At 39.7% G+C, this 20274-nt stretch overlaps 2 protein-coding genes across 2 annotated transcripts in view; both read left to right on the forward strand.

The window, feature by feature from the left end:
* Positions 1-20274, forward strand: part of IL1RAPL1 (interleukin 1 receptor accessory protein like 1) — a 1449662-nt gene that overhangs the window by 1301931 nt on the left and 127457 nt on the right. The window lies entirely within an intron of this gene.
* LOC119522899 (long-chain-fatty-acid--CoA ligase 3) lies at positions 12770-16028 on the forward strand. The gene has a single exon (XM_037821602.1). The coding sequence runs from the start codon at positions 13030-13032 to the stop codon at positions 15190-15192; it is 2163 nt and encodes a 720-aa protein (XP_037677530.1). The 5' UTR covers positions 12770-13029; the 3' UTR covers positions 15193-16028.

A 20274-nucleotide genomic window follows, 5' to 3' on the forward strand; every position in this document is an offset into this window, starting at 1 on the left:
GGAGACAAGGATAATCTGGAAATTAGAACATCAACAGAGTGACACTTAAAGTCCCTTGAAATGAACAAGTTTGAAATATGCTTACATATTTCATTGCCTTAAGTAGGATTATTTTAATGCTGAAGGAATCTACCCATGGCCCAATAAATTATTGAAAGAGGTGTTTGCCACAGAATGATGCAGTGACAAAGAGCACCAGAGTGGTGTCAACAGGCCTCATGCAAGTCACTTAAATTTGATTTCCTTATATTTAAACTGGGCTGTGTGAAAATAAGAGAAAGTGCTTCATCATCTTAGGCTGTATGAAATGTGAAAATTATTTTATTTTCACCAATACTGTCAATATCATATATCTAAATATCTACCAGTTGATCTAAGGACAACTCATCTACATAGTTTGCAAATATAGACTACATCTACTACTTATGCTCCTTGTTTTGAATTTGGAAACATTAGCTATAGTTGTAAATTACATCACAGGGAAAAGTTAAATACCCTTAATGAAAATATAAATCAGTCTTTTCTAATTTAATTTTATATCTCAATCTACTTGATCTTCAATTGAGGTAGTTAAAATTTTTATCCTATGCACAGAAATAAAAACCATATTCTTGGTTACTTTTCCCATGTTGTTTTCATTTTGTTTTAATATACAAATAAAATGTTTTGGAAAACATTTTTGCCAAATTTGTATATTTCGAAGTTTTATTTCGCAAATATGGTAGGTTCTGCTCATTTTTGTCAAATACTAAATATCTTTGTTAAAAATAATCTGATATAATGAAAAGCAAAGCAGATGCATGCTCTTGCCCAGGAGACACAATTCTCAAATAGAGGAATTCATCCCTTTTATGAATGATCTGAAGAATATTTCACAGAAAAAGTGTGAAACTTTCAGCATCACAAATTTTCAGATTATGACAGCTAACAGGAACTGAGACTCTTTTGTAGAGGAATGCACACCTACACAAGATAGCTTTGCAGAATGAACACGTTATCACACTTGTAATGAGCATTGTTGACTCAACCGAGAAATATACAATATCTGTGTAGAATAATTTTTCTCCCCTTTGGCTTATCTCTGGTTTAATTGTTTTCTGTCACAACCTTTATTGGAAACTATGTGCTACTAATCTTATGTGGCTAAAGCTAAATTGCTATGTGCTTAGTGGAAAAATAAAATCAAAGGTCATCACATATGTGAGGTCAGATTTTTTTTCTTTTCTAAAATAGAACAAAAAGGTATTTTTTATTTCATTCCAAAAAGAATAGCCCTTTTGAAACATATGCAGACCAGCTTAGCCTTTAGGGATTTCAAATAGTAACACATAAGGTTCAGGTGATACAGAATTTATAGGACAGGACAAAGCAACTGGGAAGTTATGTTTTTTTCTTGTCTTCACCCTTATTTTTTTTGTGATACTTTAGCCCTGTTTTTCAAAGCAAAGCAATAAAGTGTAATCGAAGGTTTGATGGGATGTAGACTAGGCCACTGTCAGGAGAGCGGTGCTCTTATCTGGACTACACCACTGGCTTATCAGGTAACTCTAGTTTCCATGTCTTTAAAATAAGGACAGCAAAACTTGCTTTTATCAACTTTATGGAGATAACTGCAAGAAAAAAAAATGAGGTAAGCTACTGGAAAATCTTTTATTTATTAAAAGAAATGTAAAAAAACAAGTGATTTGCCCTTTTTTTGGTGGATTGAAATTCTCCCTTATAGTTTGATTTATATTAAACTTTGAATCTGTAAATGAATATTGCTAGTCTGCTTTGAGGCCTATCTCTGATACCAGAAACTTGAAGGATAGTCCCAATTATTCAATCTGTATTTTCTGTTAAGTAGTATGAGGCAGGAACTTGTCTAGGTGCTGGGATACCTAGTGACTAAGACAAACCAGTGCATCTGGAAGTCTTTATTCTATAGAGTAGATAGACCCTATGCAATTAAACAAGCAAAAAGTATTTTCTCAGGTGTAGGTAAGTGCTGTGAAGGAAAGTAAAGCAGGCTAATTGAATAGAATGTGGAGGGAGGGTGGCTTCACATAGAGTGGTAAGAGAAGGTCTTTCTGAGGTGGTAACATATGAACTGAGATCTAAATGTTGAAAACAGAATCATAAAAAAAGTATGCAAGACAAACATTCCAAGCAAAGGAAACAAAAAGCCTCCTGGGGACTATAAGAGCTTGGCAAGATGGAAGAACATGAAAGTCGCTAGGCTGGATGGAAGTGAAGAGGGAAAAAGAGCACCTGTTGAAGAGGCCACCAAGGGTCAGATCGTACAAGTCTTCCTAAGCCATGGGAAGGAGTTTGAATGTTATTCTCAGTACAAAAGGAAGCTGTTCTAGTTTGCTAATGCTGCCGGAATGCAAAATACCAGAGATGGATTGGCTTTTATAAAAGGGGGTTTATTTGGTTACACAGTTACAGTCTTAAGGCCATAAAGTGTCCAAGGTAACACATCAGCAATTGGGTGCCTTCACTGGAGGATGGCCAATGGTGTCTGGTAAACCTCTGTTAGCAGGGAAGGTACATGGCTGGCATCTGCTCTAAAGTTCTGGTTTCAAAATGGCTTTCTCCCAGGACATTCCTCTCTAGGCTGCAACTCCTCAAAAATTTCACTCTTAGTTGCTCTTGGGGTGATTGTCCTCTCTTAGCTTCTCTGGAGCAAGAGTCTGCTTTCAACGGCTGTCTTCAAACTATCTCTCATCTGCAGCTCCTCTCTCAGCTCATGTGCATTCTTCAAAGTATCCCTCTTGGCTGTAGCAAGCTTCCTCCTTCTGTCTGAGCTTATACAGTGCCCCAGTAAACTAATCAAGGCCCATGATGAATGGGTGGGGCCAACACCTCCGTGGAAATTATCCAGAGTCATCACCCACAGTTGGGTGGGTCGCATCTCCACAGAAACACTCAAAGAATTACAATCTAATTAACACTGATACATCTGCCCACACAAGATTACATCAAAGATAATGGAGTTTTGGGGGACATAATACATTCAAACTGGCACAGAAGCCATTGGGAAAATACACAGATCATTAAAACGAATTTCTTCAAAAAGACAGAATTGGAGGGTTGGGGTGTTTACATGGTACATTACCCAGAACACTTTGCTCCACATTCTCTGCTGATTTCTCTTGCTCTCCCAAAAGTTTCCTCCCATTAAAAAATGGACAAACAACTTGAAAAGCCAGTAAGCACATGAAAAGATGCTCAACATCTTTAGCCGTTAGGTGAATGCAAATCACCATTGTTGGTGAAAATGTAAAATGGTACAGCTGCTGTGGAAAATAGTTTGCAATTCCTCATAAAGTTAAACATAGAATTACCATCTGACATGGCTATTCCACTTCTAAGTATATACCCAAAAGAATTGAACAGATATTTTTATACCAAGAATCAGAGCCAAATTATCCACAATAGCCAAAAGGTGGAAGCAACCCAAGTGTACATCAACTTATGCATGGATTAGCATTATGTAATATACACATACAATGGAATATTATTTGGCCATGAAAGGAAGTTCTTATACATGCGACAACATGGATGAACCTTGAAGACACCATGTTGAGCAAAATAAGCTAGACACAAAAGGGCAAATATCGTATGACTTCACTTACACGAACTACCTAGAGACAGAAATTAGATTGTAGGTTACCATGGGCCAGGGATGGGGAGTGGGGAGTTATTGCTGTATGGGTACAGAGTTTCTGTTTGGGGTGATGAAAAAGTTTTGTTAATGGATGGTAGTGATGGTAGCACAATACTGTGAATGTAATTAATGTCACTGAAGTGAACACTTAAAGGTGGTTAAAATGGGAAACTTTTGTTTTATATATATGACCACAATAAAAATTTTTTTAAAAAGTCAACTCAACCATATTTCTGCAACTCCAGTTGAATTCTCTAAGCAATCAAGACTCCTGTCAGATTTGTTGTATCCCTTTATATCTGAAACACATAAGTTAAGTCAGGCATAATGAAAATACACCATGAGCTTGGCTTTGTATCCAAGTTGTGGCCGGGTACTTTTGTTACACAATCCTGAACAAGTTGTCCCAAATATCACTTGGTTATATAATACTGCCCCATAAAAAGCCTTCTGCCTGTTAAAACATCCACAAAAACAAAAAGCCACAACTCTAATCCCAGTAGGCCTCTGAAACCATGTAGATTCTTAAAAGAGGTTCTATGGAAGGTTTTTATCTGTGCATCATATAGAAATTATCTGAAGAATCCTTCTTGAGACATTTATTGTTCTCCCTAAGTTTCCTGTTGAAGGCAGTTGTGAAAAATTCTTCTTCCTCTGTCATGTATACTCCTCCAAGTTTACTTCCTTCATGTTTGCACATAGTGTCCTTTTCTGCTCCGATTGCTTTTCTTGCAGGCTCTCTCTCCCCCTCCCTTTCCCCTACCTCACCCCCATAACTCTGGTAAAGAAAAAATTTTTATATAATAAAAATAAGGAAGCCTTTCTTGGTTGTGACTTATTGCTAGCAAAAGATTCAGTTTAATCCACCAATATTTATAGACTGCCTACTGAATATTATGGGCTGCAATAACCAGAATAACAAGTTATAGCCAACCACGCCTTAAAAACCCAGCGATGCTCTTAAAATGTTTTAGCGTGAGCTGCTTGCTTAGATTCAAACTCACCGAAAGACTCCTCTTTGGAAGGTTGCCCGGAGGCCCGGATTTATAGCAATGAAAACTTAAATGAATCTGCTCACTTAATGTTAAGCCAACTTGCCAGAAACTGATTTAGAAAGTAGAATGCTGATTCATTAATGAAATGGGAGAGGAATCTGGTAGGATAACGGACATCAATCATTGGAACAGGGCACGCCCTCTTAATGAGTGAAGTCCACTGGAGAGACTAAATTGCAGAGGGGTTCCTGGTACAGGGAATTAGGGAGAAAAGAAAGGAAGGTTAAGGGACATTTCCTCAAACTCAGTTAGCTCAGATCATTTGTTCCTCCCCACACTGGGGTTTTGCAGCCTGGGAGTCTGGTAGCTGACACTACAGTGATGTCACCCTCTGGCAGTTCTTGCCTTTTAGCTGACTTTTGTCTCTTCTTCATTCAGCTCTTTTCTGCCCCACCCTTTTCTTGGAACAATGATGCCCCAACATTGTTGCAAAGATGTGGGTCATAGTTTATCTTGCATTTAGTTTATCTAAATCCTGTGGATTTAGGAGACGTCCTAGTAGAGTTTAGGAGGCGCCTGAAACTTATCAGCCTTCATTTATATAAACCATCTTTTAGAGTGAGTTATTTCAACAGATGAATGATCCTGTCTGTTTCAGCCTAATGTTTATTAGCTTTAATTTTCAAGAGGTGACAGTCTTTTTTTTTCCCAATTCAATTTACCAACTACTTACTGAGCTCCTCCAGAGCAAGAAAACTCTCCAGAGGAAACAAATGGGTGAGGCAGTCCTCTAACCGAAGAAGGTAACAGCCAGATTTGAACAAGAGCAACAACAAAAAGCACATACCACAGATTTAGGAAATGATGGAAGAGAGTCTGTTTCAGAAAAAAATGAGGTGATCACATCTGAGTGTGAGAATCAGGTGTCTTTTGACCTTGACCTTTTAGGGCACATAGGGTTTCCCAAGAGAGATGGGAAGGCAGCTGCTCTGTATAGTTGAAAGGATCTTGTTGAGCTATGGCCTGGAGGGAGAAAAGCCCCAGACACATTCAGAGAAAACTGATGGGATGGACCCTAATTAAAGACTGCCATGAGTACCTGCAAAAAGTCTTGTTCTGCCAATTTTATTATGGTCTTTAAAAATCTCAACAGCAACAACAAAAAGCACAACTAAAAAAAAATCTATCCAATTCTCATTGTAACCACAGCTGGTTAAGTTCCCCGTTGTATTTTTCTTTACTTTTCTGGGTAAATTTTGACTTGGGAAAGCCAAGACAGTTAAAAAATAATTATTAAGGAAATAAGCATAACATTTTAATGATTAAATCTATTATGTGCAACTTGAACCTTTTTTCGGTAAGTAGCCAGTCATCAATTACTATCCCATATTTATCCATTTGGTAGTGTTCTTAATAAAAGGAAACATGCAAAATTAAGAGAAAGACTTTAATTTCTGAACTTTTGTTATATCCACATCTGTTCTAGGATGCCTGGCTATATAGTTCATTTTATATAGCCTGGCTATTGCGTTTTATGATTTCACAGAGTTGCTATCTTTTACGATATTGTGTTTGCTGAGAAATCGATAGCTAATAAGAGTTTAAGTTAAATGGCAAGATTGTTTTTGATTAATTATTTTTAACTAATTAAAATTATTTTACTTATTTTGTTTCATCTGTAGCATGTAAAGAGTGGAAAGCAATCTCACTATGTCAAAGTTGTAGCTTTTTTTGATTTCTCTCTCATCCTCCTTCCAAATTTTGAGGCATAAACGATGACTTCCTGGCTTCACATAAATTGCTCCTGAAATGTTTCTATAGTTAGTGGCTGCCGTCTTCCATTTATTTCCAGAAGAAAGAGTCTACTCACACACTGTTCAGGCTCTTCGACTGGCTTGAGCAGCTTGCAACAGGGAGGAGAATGTGACATTATCAAAGATTTTCTTGTGACTTTTACTTTATGCTGTTGTTGAATTACACATACCTAAATATAATATGCTGAGGGGCATGGGGAAGGAGTGAATTTAACCTATGGGGACAAGGGCTTTTTAAGATGAAGTAGGAAAGATGTTGATAAGGTAAGAGCCACTTTAGGAATAGATGATATACATGATATATTTTTTTTCATATAATTCATTCTTGGTTCAGCCACAAGTGCAGAAATATCAGAAGAATACAGTTCCACTGGGTCATTAGAATTGGCAAACTACCCAAGGGCAGGGTTTTGGGCAGGCCTGGTTCTTGAGTCAAATGGCCACGTTTGAATCCCAACTTCTCCTTCTCACTAACTGTGACTTTGGGCAAATGACTTACTTCTCTACCAGTAGATTAATTTTTTCACTTACCCAATGGAGATATTAATAATATCATCCTGGTATTGTAGTAATGATTAAATTATATGGTGTGTAGAGAATAGATGGTATAAATGCTATACAGAAACAATACATCACATTTTTAGTAATAGCTACCATTTATTGCTTGATCACTCTGTACCAGTCACTGTGTTAGTGGGTACAGGGATTTCCAACTACTTCCTCAGATAGTGAATTTCTCTCAATAGGAAGCATGTCTTTTCAGTGTAGGAGATGTGTTACTCATTCATTTCTTTTTTTTTTTTTATTGAGATATATTCACATACCACACTGTCATACAAAACAAATCGTACATTCGATTGTTCACAGTACCATTACATAGTTGTACACTCACCACCAAAATCAATCCCTGACACTTTCATTAGCACACACACAAAAATAACAAGAACAATAACTAAAGTGAAAAAGAGCAATTAAAGTAAAAAAGAACACTGGGTGCCTTTGTCTGTTTGTTTGTTTGTTTGTTTCCTTCCCCTGTTTTTCTACTCATCCATCCATAAACTCGACAAAGGGGAGTGAGGTCCTTATGGCTTTCCCAATCCCATTGTCACCCCTCATAAGCTACATCTCTATACAATCGTCTTCAAGATTCAAGGGTTCTGGGTTGTAGTTGGATAGTTTCAGGAATTTACTGCTAGTTATTCCAATTCAATGGAACCTAAAAAGGGTTGTCTATATTGTGTGTAAGAGTGCCCACCAGAGTGACCTCTCGACTCCTTTTGGAATCTCTCTGCCACTGAAGTTTATTTCATTTCCATTCACATCCCCGTTTTGGTCAAGAAGATGTTCTCCATCCCATGATGCCGGGTCTACATTCCTCCCCAGGAGTCATATTCCACGTTGCCAGGGAGATTCACTCCCCTGGGTGTCTGATCCCACGTAGCAGGGAGGGCAGTGATTTCACCTGCCAAGTTGGCTTAGCTAGAGAGTCATTCATTTCTTAATGAGACAAATGGTAAGGTATCTACCAGTATTCATCTATGGAAGCATAGATAATATGTTTATGTACTTGGACACACACAAGTATAAATACCCACATGCATACACACACACACACACACACACACACACACAAACAATGGGATAGGAGAGGGATTGATTGATTGAGTCTTAAATCTTTAAATATGCTCCCTTTTTACTCAGGTCACACTCACTGAATGGGAATTTGAGAGTTATTTTAGGGATAATTTAGGTCTCTATAATTGGCTTAAGACTCTATGTAAAGATTCAGGGCTTCAAATCCACCTACCAACTTTCTAATATAAATAGTTATTTATACTGAGATATTAGAGAGAAGGAGGAGTCTTAAGATGTAAGGTTTTAAGATTCCGTTTTCTATAAGGGTGACTAATGCTAGAACTGCAGTGGTGTGGGGTGAAGGGTGGGGTTAGGAACAGAGCCCTTAAATCAGTAATATCTCCTTAGCCCAAATTTTGGTGTTTTCAGCACACTTTTGAATCCCCAAATGTTAAGGTATTAAATTACTTCCACAACCACCATATTATTCACCTCCTTGTGGATTCATTGTGGAGGATTAAAGCATGTGGTACAACAACATCTGCCCTATATAATTGCTCAGATACTGGTAGCTATTATTATTAAACTGCATCAGACAGTATCTGGATCTCACCTTCATCCACCATCAGTGTTATTTTCTTGCCACCATTCCTTTCTGAGAGGCAGTTTTCGACTTTTGGAGGGTCAGAGACCCCTTGGGGAATTTGGTGAAAGCCCTGCATCCTCTCTTAAGGAACACTGATATGCCTACATGCATACAGCCTGTACAGCTTCCATATATATTTTAGAATGTTCACCTATTCCGTGAGTTGGGAGTCTCAGGGCACCAGAACTCTGGCACTGGTTCAGCTACTGCTTTTCCCTTTCCTGTAAAATATATTCCAAGTACCCTAGATTTGATTTTAGAAAATAGGGTTGGCTCACTTACCCAAGCTTCTCCCTCCATTCCCTTCTCTTGGGTTTTGAGAGAGTGCCCAGAATCCCTGATGCTTTGGTAATCCTTCAAACATCCTAAAAGTACTTTGCAGAGTAGAGGAGACAATATGAAGTTCATCAGTACCTCCTGAGAGGTCATGACTTTTAGGTTCAGAGCCGTTCAAGAATCCACACAAACGCAACAAGTCATGGTTTAAGTAGAGAATTTAAGGTTTATTAGAGGAAGAAAGCAGAAGAAAGCAGGTGGGAGCCATTAGAAAAGAAAGAAAGGAAAAATGGCTCCGGCTCTCCATCTGAGAGCAGCATTTTTTAAAGGAAAAACCCACGTTGGGTATTGGGGGGGAAGGTCCTGCTGAGTGTGTTCTGGGCCTCGATTGGGTGAGTGCTTATCAGTTTTTGCTGACTGGTTACTAGGGTTTTAACACACTACTCTTCTTTGTTGTGCACTATATTATCTATGTGGAGGAAGCAGGCCTTTTGGCTTGTTTGCGGTCATTCATCTTTATGGGGATATCTGATCTTGGCTTGTCTGCCCCCTGGAGTCTAGGTGCCCCTGTGACTGGGATTCCTAAAACAGCCTTCAACCCTTAGTTTATGGCACACTTCGTATTTATGAGATAAGCAGCAGGGCCCATGGATCAGACATTCCTTCTATATGTTAGACTCTTTTTCTGGGGCCTGACAATGACCATAATGCCTTGGGGCAGGATCCTTTTCAGAATTCAAGGGTATTCAGAATTTAGTAAGATAAAATGATGGATATATAGCATGTATTACAGAACATCCCCAGAGAGTCCAAGGGCAGTACCCCATAATCAAACAGAGTAATATTTCTTCAGCAAAACATATGCATATTCACACTAAATGTGATAAATAAAGACTATAAATAGCCTCACATCCTTTCAAGGAATGTTTTGCCACCAAATGTGTTACATTACAAAAAAAATTCAGTTTTCTAAGCTTTTAGGAGTTCCAAATTGCAAATAAGGAATTGTGGATTTGTAGCTGAATTCAGGTGCCCAGGGAATCAGTATCAGACATACATTCCTCTCTATTTCTTTATGGCACCTAAAGTATTATAAATTGTATGCTAGAACCAGCTCTAGATAATTTGTAGTTTACCAATATGGATAATTTGTGAAGGTGTGAGTTACATAAGCACAGATCAGATATAAGCACACTTAAATTCATATGTGTGTATATACATACATTACATGATATTTATTAGTATATATAATTCTTCCTTTAGCAGTATTTAGCAATACCTCTCAGTTGCTCTGCTTGAGTTAATACAAATCACTTGCCTAACCCAAAACAGGCATGTAAATCATGGAAGAGAGACTTGAAAACCACAGCTGAAAATTAGAAACCTATCTCTGCAATGACATAATTTTATGCAAAGAGAAAATGAATTGAGTACTTGGATCTGAAGTCCCTCTCAGCTTCAGTTGAAATAATTTTGCCTGAAAATTGTATAATGTGAATTCACCGATAAGAAAAGCAATGAGTTTTAATAAAATAAGTATGCCAAAATTGAAACTACCTTTCAGATTTCAAACAGCACAAGGGAAAAACTCCCTCAAGGTTTGAAAACCTCCTGAAACCATGAAAGGAAATGCAAACTAATTATAAAACAATGTAAACAAATCTCTATGTATATATCCATATTTCTTTCTATTGTATTCAAACGATTGCTAAAATAAAGTCTTACTGTAAAGTTGCTAAAAACATTTGTTTCTCCCTTCCAAGGTAAATTTAACATTTGATATGGAGAATGACACCTTCTTAGTCTCCTTCATCTTCCATCTATTAAGAATGAATTGTATATATTACTGGTTGTGCCGGTTTGAGTGTATTGTGTCCCCCAAATGCCATTATCTTTGTGGTCTTGTGTGGGGCAGAAGTTTTGGTGCTGGTTGGATTTGCTTGGAGTGTGCCCCACCCAGCTGTGGGAGATGATTCTGATGAGATGTTCCCATGGAGGCATGGCCCCGCCCATTCAGGGTGGGCCTTGATCGGTGGAGCTATATAAATGAGCTAACTTGGAGGGAGAAAACTGAGTGCAGCTGGGAGTGATGTTTTGAAGAGGAGCAAGCTTGCTGGAGAGGAACGTCCTGGGAGAAAGCCGTTTTGAGGCCGGAGCTTTGGAGCAGATGCCGGCTGCCTTCCTAGCTAGCAGAGGTTTTCCGGACACCATTGGCCATCCTCCGGTGAAGGTACCTGATTGCTGAGGTGTTACCTTGGATGCTTTGTGGCCTTAAGACTGTAACTGGGTAGTGAAATAAACCCTTGTTTTATAAAAGCCTATCCATCTCTGGTGGTGTTACCTTGGATGCTTTGTGGCCTTAAGACTGTAACTGGGTAGTGAAATAAACCCTTGTTTTATAAAAGCCTATCCATCTCTGGTGTTTTGCATTCTGCAGCATTAGCAAACTAGAACACTGGTGCTCCAAATTTGGTTTTGTGCTTTGAGGGAATCTAAGAGGAGTGCAGGAAAGGCCCTTCCACTTGAAGAACTTACAGTCCAGTTAGAAAAGATGATACTAGGCTCACATAAATAAAAATAAATAAATAAACACATTTTGCACATGATAAGGACTTAATTCATATCTGTTGCTTATCACACATTCACATTCACAGCTAGTACCTCTGAAACCTTATTTTTAAAGTTAGCCTCTATTCATACTCTGGGACCACATGTGCCTTGGGAGGAAAAAAAAAGAGATATTACATTGAAACACAAAATTGCTTCTCTGTTGGTCCAAAATGCCAAAATATTGCCACTTCCATATGGTTCATTGTAACATATGAAGAGTTGATTTAGGATCTATTGCCCTAAGTCAGTTACTCTTTTGTTCCTCTTCTAACTTTGATCTTGGACTTCTTGTCATAGAATAACAGTCCCCCTTCCCAGAAATGTATGTGCCTCCAGACTGTTACGGTGCCCGCGAGTTAAGGTACGAGACAGCCAAACGGAATTTAAAAGAGCCTTTATTAGTCAGCTAGCTGGCAGCTGCTGCCTGTCACTCCGCGCAGGGAGTTTAGTAAGCAGCAGCAGCTCGACCGGAGAGTGCTTGAGACTTATATAGGCGGAAATCACATCCTGAAAATGCAAGCAAGCTACTTTGACAAAAGCAGAGTTGGCGGTTAATTAATGGGTGCTTAAGATCTTTAGCAACCTTGAGAAATTTTCTCAAGGCTGGTGCAATGGTTAATTATTGGAACGGTTACACTTGGCTAATGCATACATCCGCAAGTCTCACTCCCTAAAACGGCACAGTTTCACTCCCTTCCTCTCAGGGCTTTAATGTTTACTTTGCAGTCATTACCGGTTGAGGGGGAAGGGGACTCTCTTGTTACAGATTAAGGGGAGGGAGCCCACTTCATTCCCCACTGGTTTTTAGGGAGAATCAAATCATTGTTTCTTCCGAGGGTAAGAATTGATATTGGTATTGGGACTGCAAAACCATAAGCTTCACGCTTTGAATACGTCGTTGGACAAATTTAACTAAACTGTTTATGACACAGGGGCCTATGATTAAGGCTAACATGATAAGAGCCAGGGGTCCGGCAACTGCTGATATTAAGGTAGTTAACCATGGAGATTGAGAAAATATACTTTCAAACCAATTTGCCTCCTTTTTCCTTTGCTCTTCTCTATCCTGTATTCTCTTTCAGAGTTGGCTTAAACTTTCTTTAATTACACCTGAGTGGTTAGTATAAAAACAGCATGCTTCCCCCAAGGCTAGACAAAGCCCTCCCTGCTTTAAGAATACAAGGTCGAAGTTCGGCTCAACAGACGCTGGCCTGCTGGCGCTGGGCAAAGAAACTGCCGTTGTCGCCGCGGCCGGGGCTGGGACGTGGCGGCGGGGGCGGACTGGGGAGCAGAGGATCGCCCCTCACAGTGCGGCCGCGGCGACTGCGCCAGGGTCCCAGGGGCGGCAGCGGGGCGTGAAAGCTCTGGGGTGCAGCCAGGCCTACGTGGGCCGGAGGTCGGAGGAACCGGGGCCCCGGCGTCTCGATTCTTGCTGAGATCTGTTCGATATTTTGAGCACTTATGAATAACTACGTATCTTCAAAACCATCCACAATGAAGCTAAAGCAGACCATCAATCCCATTCTTTTATATTTCATACATTTTATAATATCACTTTATACTGTTTTAACATACATCCCATTTTATTTTTTGTCCGAATCAAGACAAGAAAAATCAAGCCAAATTAAAGCAAAGCCTGTAAACTCAAAACCTGAGTCTGCATACAGATCTGTTCACAGTTTGGATGGTTTGGCTGCAATATTATACCCTGGATGTGATACACTAGACAAAGTTTTTATGTATGCAAAAAACAAATTTAAGGACAAAAGGCTTTTGGGAACACGTGAAATTTTAAATGAGGAAGACGAAGTACAACCAAATGGAAAAATTTTTAAAAAGGTGATTCTTGGACACTATAATTGGCTCTCCTATGAAGATGTCTTCATTAGAGCCTTTAATTTTGGAAATGGCTTACAGTTGTTGGGTCAGAAACCAAAGACCAACATTGCCATCTTCTGTGAGACCAGGGCTGAATGGATGATTGCTGCACAAGCGTGTTTTATGTATAATTTTCAGCTTGTCACATTATATGCTACTCTAGGTGGTCCAGCAATTGTTCATGGATTAAATGAAACAGAGGTCACGAACATCATTACCAGTAAAGAACTCTTGCAAACAAAATTGAAGGATATTGTTACTTTAGTTCCACGCCTGCGGCACATCGTCACTGTGGATGGCAAACCACCAACCTGGTCCGAGTTCCCCAAGGGCGTCATTGTGCACACCATGGCTGCAGTGCAGGCCCTGGGAGCAAAGGCCAACCTTGAAAACAAACCTCATAGCAAACCGGCACCTTCAGATATTGCAGTGATCATGTACACGAGTGGATCCACAGGGCTTCCAAAGGGAGTTATGATCTCACATAGTAACATTATTGCTGGTATAACAGGGATGGCAGAAAGGATTCCAGGATTGGGAGAAGAAGATGTATACATTGGATATTTGCCTCTAGCCCATGTTCTAGAATTAAGTGCTGAGCTTGTTTGTCTTTCTCATGGGTGCCGCATTGGCTACTCTTCGCCACAGACTTTAGCAGATCAGTCTTCAAAAATAAAAAAAGGAAGCAAAGGGGATACATCTATGCTGAAACCAACACTGATGGCCGCTGTTCCGGAAATCATGGATCGGATATACAAAAATGTCATGAATAAAGTGAATGAAATGAGTAGTTTTCAGCGCAATCTATTTATTCTGGCCTATAATTACAAAATGGAACAAATTTCAAAAGGGTATAGTACTCCACTCTGTGACAGGTTTATATTCTGGAAAGTACGAAGCTTGCTAGGGGGAAACATCCGGCTTCTGTTGTGTGGAGGTGCTCCACTTTCTGCAACCACACAGCGATTCATGAATATCTGTTTTTGCTGTCCAGTCGGTCAGGGATATGGACTCACTGAATCTGCTGGAGCTGGAACAATTACAGAAGTGTGGGACTACAATACTGGCAGAGTGGGAGCACCATTAGTTTGCTGTGAAATCAAATTAAAGAACTGGGAGGAAGGTGGATACTTTAATACTGATAAACCACACCCGAGGGGTGAAATTCTTATTGGTGGTCAAAATGTGACAATGGGATACTATAAAAATGAAGCAAAAACAAAAGCTGATTTCTTTGAAGATGAAAATGGACAGAGGTGGCTCTGTACTGGAGATATTGGAGAATTTGACCCAGATGGTTGTTTAAAGATTATTGATCGTAAAAAGGACCTTGTAAAACTTCAGGCAGGAGAATATGTTTCTCTTGGGAAAGTAGAGGCAGCTTTGAAGAATCACCCACTAATAGATAACATTTGTGCGTATGCAAACAGTTATCATTCTTATGTCATTGGATTTGTTGTGCCAAATCAAAAGGAACTAACAGAACTAGCTCGAAAGAAAGGACTTGAAGGAACTTGGGAGGAGCTGTGTAACAGTTGTGAAATGGAAAACGAAGTACTTAAAGTGCTTTCTGAAGCTGCTATTTCAGCAAGTCTGGAAAAGTTTGAAATTCCAGTAAAAATTCGTTTGAGCCCCGAACCATGGACCCCTGAAACTGGTCTGGTGACAGATGCCTTCAAGCTAAAACGCAAAGAACTTAAAACACATTACCAAGCGGACATTGAGCGAATGTATGGAAGAAAATAATTATTCTCTTTTGGCATCAGTTTGCTACAGTGAGCTCAGATCAAATAGGGAAATACTTGAAATGCATGTCTCAAACTGTGAGGCAAACTCCATCCCCATAATAAACCTAAACTGTTATTTCTCATGTCATCACCATTTTTAACTGACAGGATTAGTAAAATATTAAGACAGCAAACTTGTGTGTCTCTTCTTTCTTCCCCCCCCCCCGCCAATTTCCTTTACCACCTATGACTGTACCTGTCAGTGTGAGGATTTTCCTGAACATACTGGGAAAGCAGTGATTTTAAAACCTCAAGTTTTTAAACATGATTTATATGTTCTGTATAATGTTCAGTTTGTAACTAAATTTTAAAGTTTGGATGTATAGAGGGATAAATAGGAAATATAAGAATTGGTTACTTGGACTTTTTTTACTTACAATATTTAAAAATACAAGGGTATTGATGTGAAATTATGTAAATTTGAAATGCTTATGAATCAAATCATTGTTGAACAAAAGAGTTGTTGCTGTGTAATTATTGTCTTGTATGCATTTGAAAGAAATAAATATGCCCAGACTTACGTTTTAAGAAATTGAGACCTTTTGAATATATGCCTGACAGCGTCGTCTTTATGTATTTATTTTTAGCAGAAAAATGAAGTTTGGTTTGTGCTGCATGTAACCAAAGAGAAGCAGAGAGTCTTGGTTTGTAATAGTTAAGAAGATAATAGAGCAAGTGGAACACCAGTTGATAATAGTCTGTAGGAGCTTGCCATCAAACTGTGCAATATTCTTTTTAGTTGTTGAAACTAGGAAAATATCCAGACTTAAATAGAAGCAATTCATGAAAGAGTAGAATATAAAAATCAAATTAGAAAGCTATTCTTTTATTGACCATAAGTACATTGAGTTGTGTTTATATATGAATACATGTTAATATTGGAAAATTGTTCTACTTTAAATTGCCCTATTCTACTTTATTATAGATGGTTTAATCATAAATCTTACTTCAAAATTAAGTTCTTTTTTTCCTTTTTGGTAGTTTTCACTGGTCTGTGTGTGCATGTGTCAGTGACAGTAGCTTATTAAAAAGCACCTTAACCTTTCTACATGAAATGAAATAATTTAGAATTCTTCTGATAATAGCATTCTTGCTAAGATACATGCAAATTTAACTTTGTAATGAATCAAGATTTAAATTTGCCAGTTTTTCTATCAGTATAGTTATTTGTGATTCTAGAAGTAGTGTCATGATGTATAATAAGTCTTTTCATATGTAGTGCTTGCCTGTTGTTATTTTGGGATCATCAAAGGTATATTGCACCAGTTAAGATGTGTTACCATCAGGACTTAAACAATATTAGGCAACACATTTTTTTGTGTGTGTGTCAGACTAGTTACCTTATTGATTCTTAATTATGTTTAGGCATCAAAATACAAGAAACAGGAAAAAATATGAATACAGATCTTGTGTAAAATACGGGATGTTGAGAGGGCCCAGGGTAAGGGATTTTTTTGGTCACGTCACAAACACATATCTGGAAGCATTGTGATGCAGTGTTTTGTTTTGATTTGGTTTTTCTCATTTTAATTTTTCTTGTATTCTTGTATATCATGTTTTGAATTCTTTCACTTGTGATGGTCTAATTTTTAATAAAGTTTAGAAAAACTGCCAAGAAGTGAAAATAAAAAAAAAAAAAAAAAAAAAGAATACAAGGTCGAGTCCCCTCCGATTCTGGAGCACTACTTCTGCCAATGAGCTTAAGGACTCCTCAAATTTAGTAACGCTCTCTTCTAAGGTTTTTAGATTCTGGTCGATCTGAGTACCAAGGCTTTTAAAATTTTGGTCTCCTGTGACAAGTGCTGTGGTTCCTACTGTGGTTGCCCCGGCTACCCCAAGCCCCAGGAGCACTGGCACTAGTATTGGTCCCCCTCACTTGACTCGTTTGAGGTTAGTTAGCCCGAAGTGCTCCCTACCTCCCTCACCAGAGTAGTAATATACTTGGGGAAGGACATGGGTGAGAATGCATAGTCCTGGAGCCTTAGGTTGCATGAGGGTGGGGGGTATAAACACGGCGTTAACCCCGTTGTACAGGCAAACCATGTTCCTTTGGGCGCTACTAAGTAGTATCCGGTATGACCTGCCGGGCTGTTGCTAAAAATGGTTACAGAGGTGCAAGAATTAACGTAAGGAGAAGTAGATAGAGGGAATTGAGGGGACTGGAAGCATGTTCCTTGTCCTTGAAAGTCACCTAAAGTAAGCTTAGGGGTAGTGCCCCAGGGACAATAGTGTGAATTTTGGTGAATATTTGATAGGGAGATATTTTGAATGTCATTGTTAGTTACTCCTATACTCCGGTTAGCTCCCAGGCCTGTATAATAGGGTGGTTTGGGGTTTAGACATAGCCAGCAATCTTCAGTTAAGTTGGGGGAAGTTTGGTTTAAGAATTTAAACATGAGTTTAAGTGTATTGAATAGAGACTCTTGTCGGGAGTTTGGAGGTGGGGGGAGGGGAGTTGCTTTTGGAGATAAGGGGTGGCTTTTATGGTGGAGTAAGGACGGGTAAGCGGGAAAGGAGTAGTTGTTACAGGTATTTTGATGTCGATGGGGTCCAGGGGGCCTATTGGATTTAAGGGCTTAGGACTTTTCCTTTTTTGAATAGTGAATAACACTCCGGGGTCATATCCTGATACATATAGGTGCAATCCCCACGTTTTTCCCCCCAACCACTGGGAATCTTCCCAATGCTGCTGTGGTTCAACAGTAACAGGGTTACAGTTCCCAATTACACAATTTTTAATAGGAGCTTCTGGCCTTATCTCCCTGGTGACCTTTAATAAATGATCTACATTTTTCCATGGGGCTATGGTTTCACAGCCCCAACTATAACAGAAATAATCATCCTCTCCCCCACACTTTGAGGCACTTCTTTGCGGACAGATGTAATGTTGACTATGCCATAGCCCTCATTCCAGTTCTAATTTACCACAACCGAAGCCCCTAAGCTCTACCCTTCCCCCTCTCAAATAGGTATTTACAGCTTCTGGTAGATTCCAGAGTCTCCCAAAGAGTTTACATAGGTCAAAAACAAATTTAGGGCTGCCAGGGGTGCTAATCTGGCTGACCACTGTTCCATCAATGGTGCGAGTTAACTGCCACGTATAATTAGTGGCTTGATGGGGGTTCTCGGCGGCTAGCATTGTTACTAGGGTCAGCATAATGGCGTACGTCGCTGCAGCCGAAGTTTTAGGGGATCTGATGTTTTTTGTATGGACCATTCTGCGTTCTGGTCGGAGTCTGCCTTTTTAATTTGTGAGCGATGTATCCAAAATCTTTTACCTGCGACTTTCACGGCAGTCGGTGTACTTAGAATCACCTGATAAGGCCCAGCCCAGCGTGCCTCGAGGGAGGAGGGATTCCTTTTTCTGATCCACACTAAATCACCAGGTTCAGCAGTAGGGGTTTCTTCTTCCGCGGTGTCAGGTTTCGGACGGTGGGCGCTGACGACGTGATGGATGTTTTTGGAGCTGTAGTGTAAAGCCTGTAGGGACTTGAGAAGTTCAGAGTTAGACAGGGAGGCAAGCTGCTCCTCCCCTAACTTGGGGAGGAGCGGGGGTGGCCTGCCGAACATGGCTTCATATGGAGTAATACCTTTTACATAAGGAGTACACCTAGCTTTAAGTAAGGCAAATGGAAGAAGGCTCACCCAGTTTCCGCCAGTCTCTAATTTAAGTTTGGTGAGGGTTTCCTTAAGTGTCCGATTCATTCTTTCTACCTGTCCTGAGCTTTGCGGTCTGTAGATGCAGTGTAGCTTCCATTTGATTCCTAATGCTTTTACCAAGTTTTGGGTAACTTGGGCTATAAAAGCCGGACCATTGTCAGACCCCATTGCTACCGGTAGGCCAAACCGAGGGACAATTTCAGCCAATAATTTCTTAGCTACTACCTGAGCTGACTCTGACCGAGTTGGGTAGGTTTTAACTTATCCTGAGAAGGTGTCCACCAGCACAAGTAAGTACTTGTATTCCCCTGGTCTAGGAGGCAGTTTTGTGAAGTTTTTTATTGCTTTTCTGGAAGTTGACCTCTTAGGCGGTGACCGGGGGCAGCAGGGGTACTTACATGACTTGAGTTGACTTGAGCACAGACGTGACATTTTTTGCTTACTTCTTTTGCTAACTGAAAAAGCTTATGTATGTAAAAGTCAGTTTTTAGCAGTTTAGCTAATTTTGTCCTTTTCAAGTGTGTACTTTGATGCGTTTGGAAAATTAAGTTTCTTCCCAGTGCTTCTGGTAGGAGGCTTTTGGAGTAGCCAAATATTAGAGTTTGAATAAGTTGGGGTAGCTTTTAGTACCCGGGGCGGTAGGAGGGGCAAAGCTTGAAGAGGCCCCACTGGTTTTAGGGCTGCTTCTTTGGCCGTCTGGTTGGTGAAAGCATTTTTTTTTGCTTCGGGCGTATTTTTTTCTGGAGGTTAGGAGACCACATTCCTGGTAGATGGTTTCATGCAAGTATGTGGTGGCAAATGCATACCAGCTGTCTGTGTAGACAGTTAGGCCAGCCTGCCGCAACCGGATTGAGGCGCTTTGAAAGATAGGCTACCACCCGTTTCATGGCCCCAAGCGCTGTGTTAACACTCCTTTTGCTGCCCTTTGTGCCTTGGCTACATGCAGCTGGAACGGCTTTTTGAGATTTGGGAGTGCTAAGGCTGGGGCCCGAGTGAGTGCCTTTTTTTAGAGTCTGAAAGGCTCCCTCCTCTTTACAGAATGCATATTGGTTTTGGCTTAGAGGGGGCCCTCTTCGTCCTGCTTTCTTACTGGACAGTCTATTACCTCCTTCCGACTTTTTTTTCGAATTTTTGGTTCCTTTTTCGGTTTTTATTCCGCGCCTGGTTTTTACTCATGGCAAGTAGGACCTTTGCCATTTTTTTTATTTAAGTCTTCGGAACACTCTCTATTAGTGAAAACTTGTTGAGCAACCTTCACCAACTCGCTTAGTACCTTTCCCTCAAAGCCTTCTAACTTCTGTAATTTTTTCTTTATATTTGGGGCTGACTGGGCGACAAAAGCAATATTAATTGCTTGCCTGTTTTCTGGCGCCTCCAGATT

The sequence above is a fragment of the Choloepus didactylus genome, chromosome X (assembly GCF_015220235.1).
Source record: "Choloepus didactylus isolate mChoDid1 chromosome X, mChoDid1.pri, whole genome shotgun sequence".
Lineage (NCBI taxonomy): Eukaryota > Metazoa > Chordata > Mammalia > Pilosa > Megalonychidae > Choloepus > Choloepus didactylus.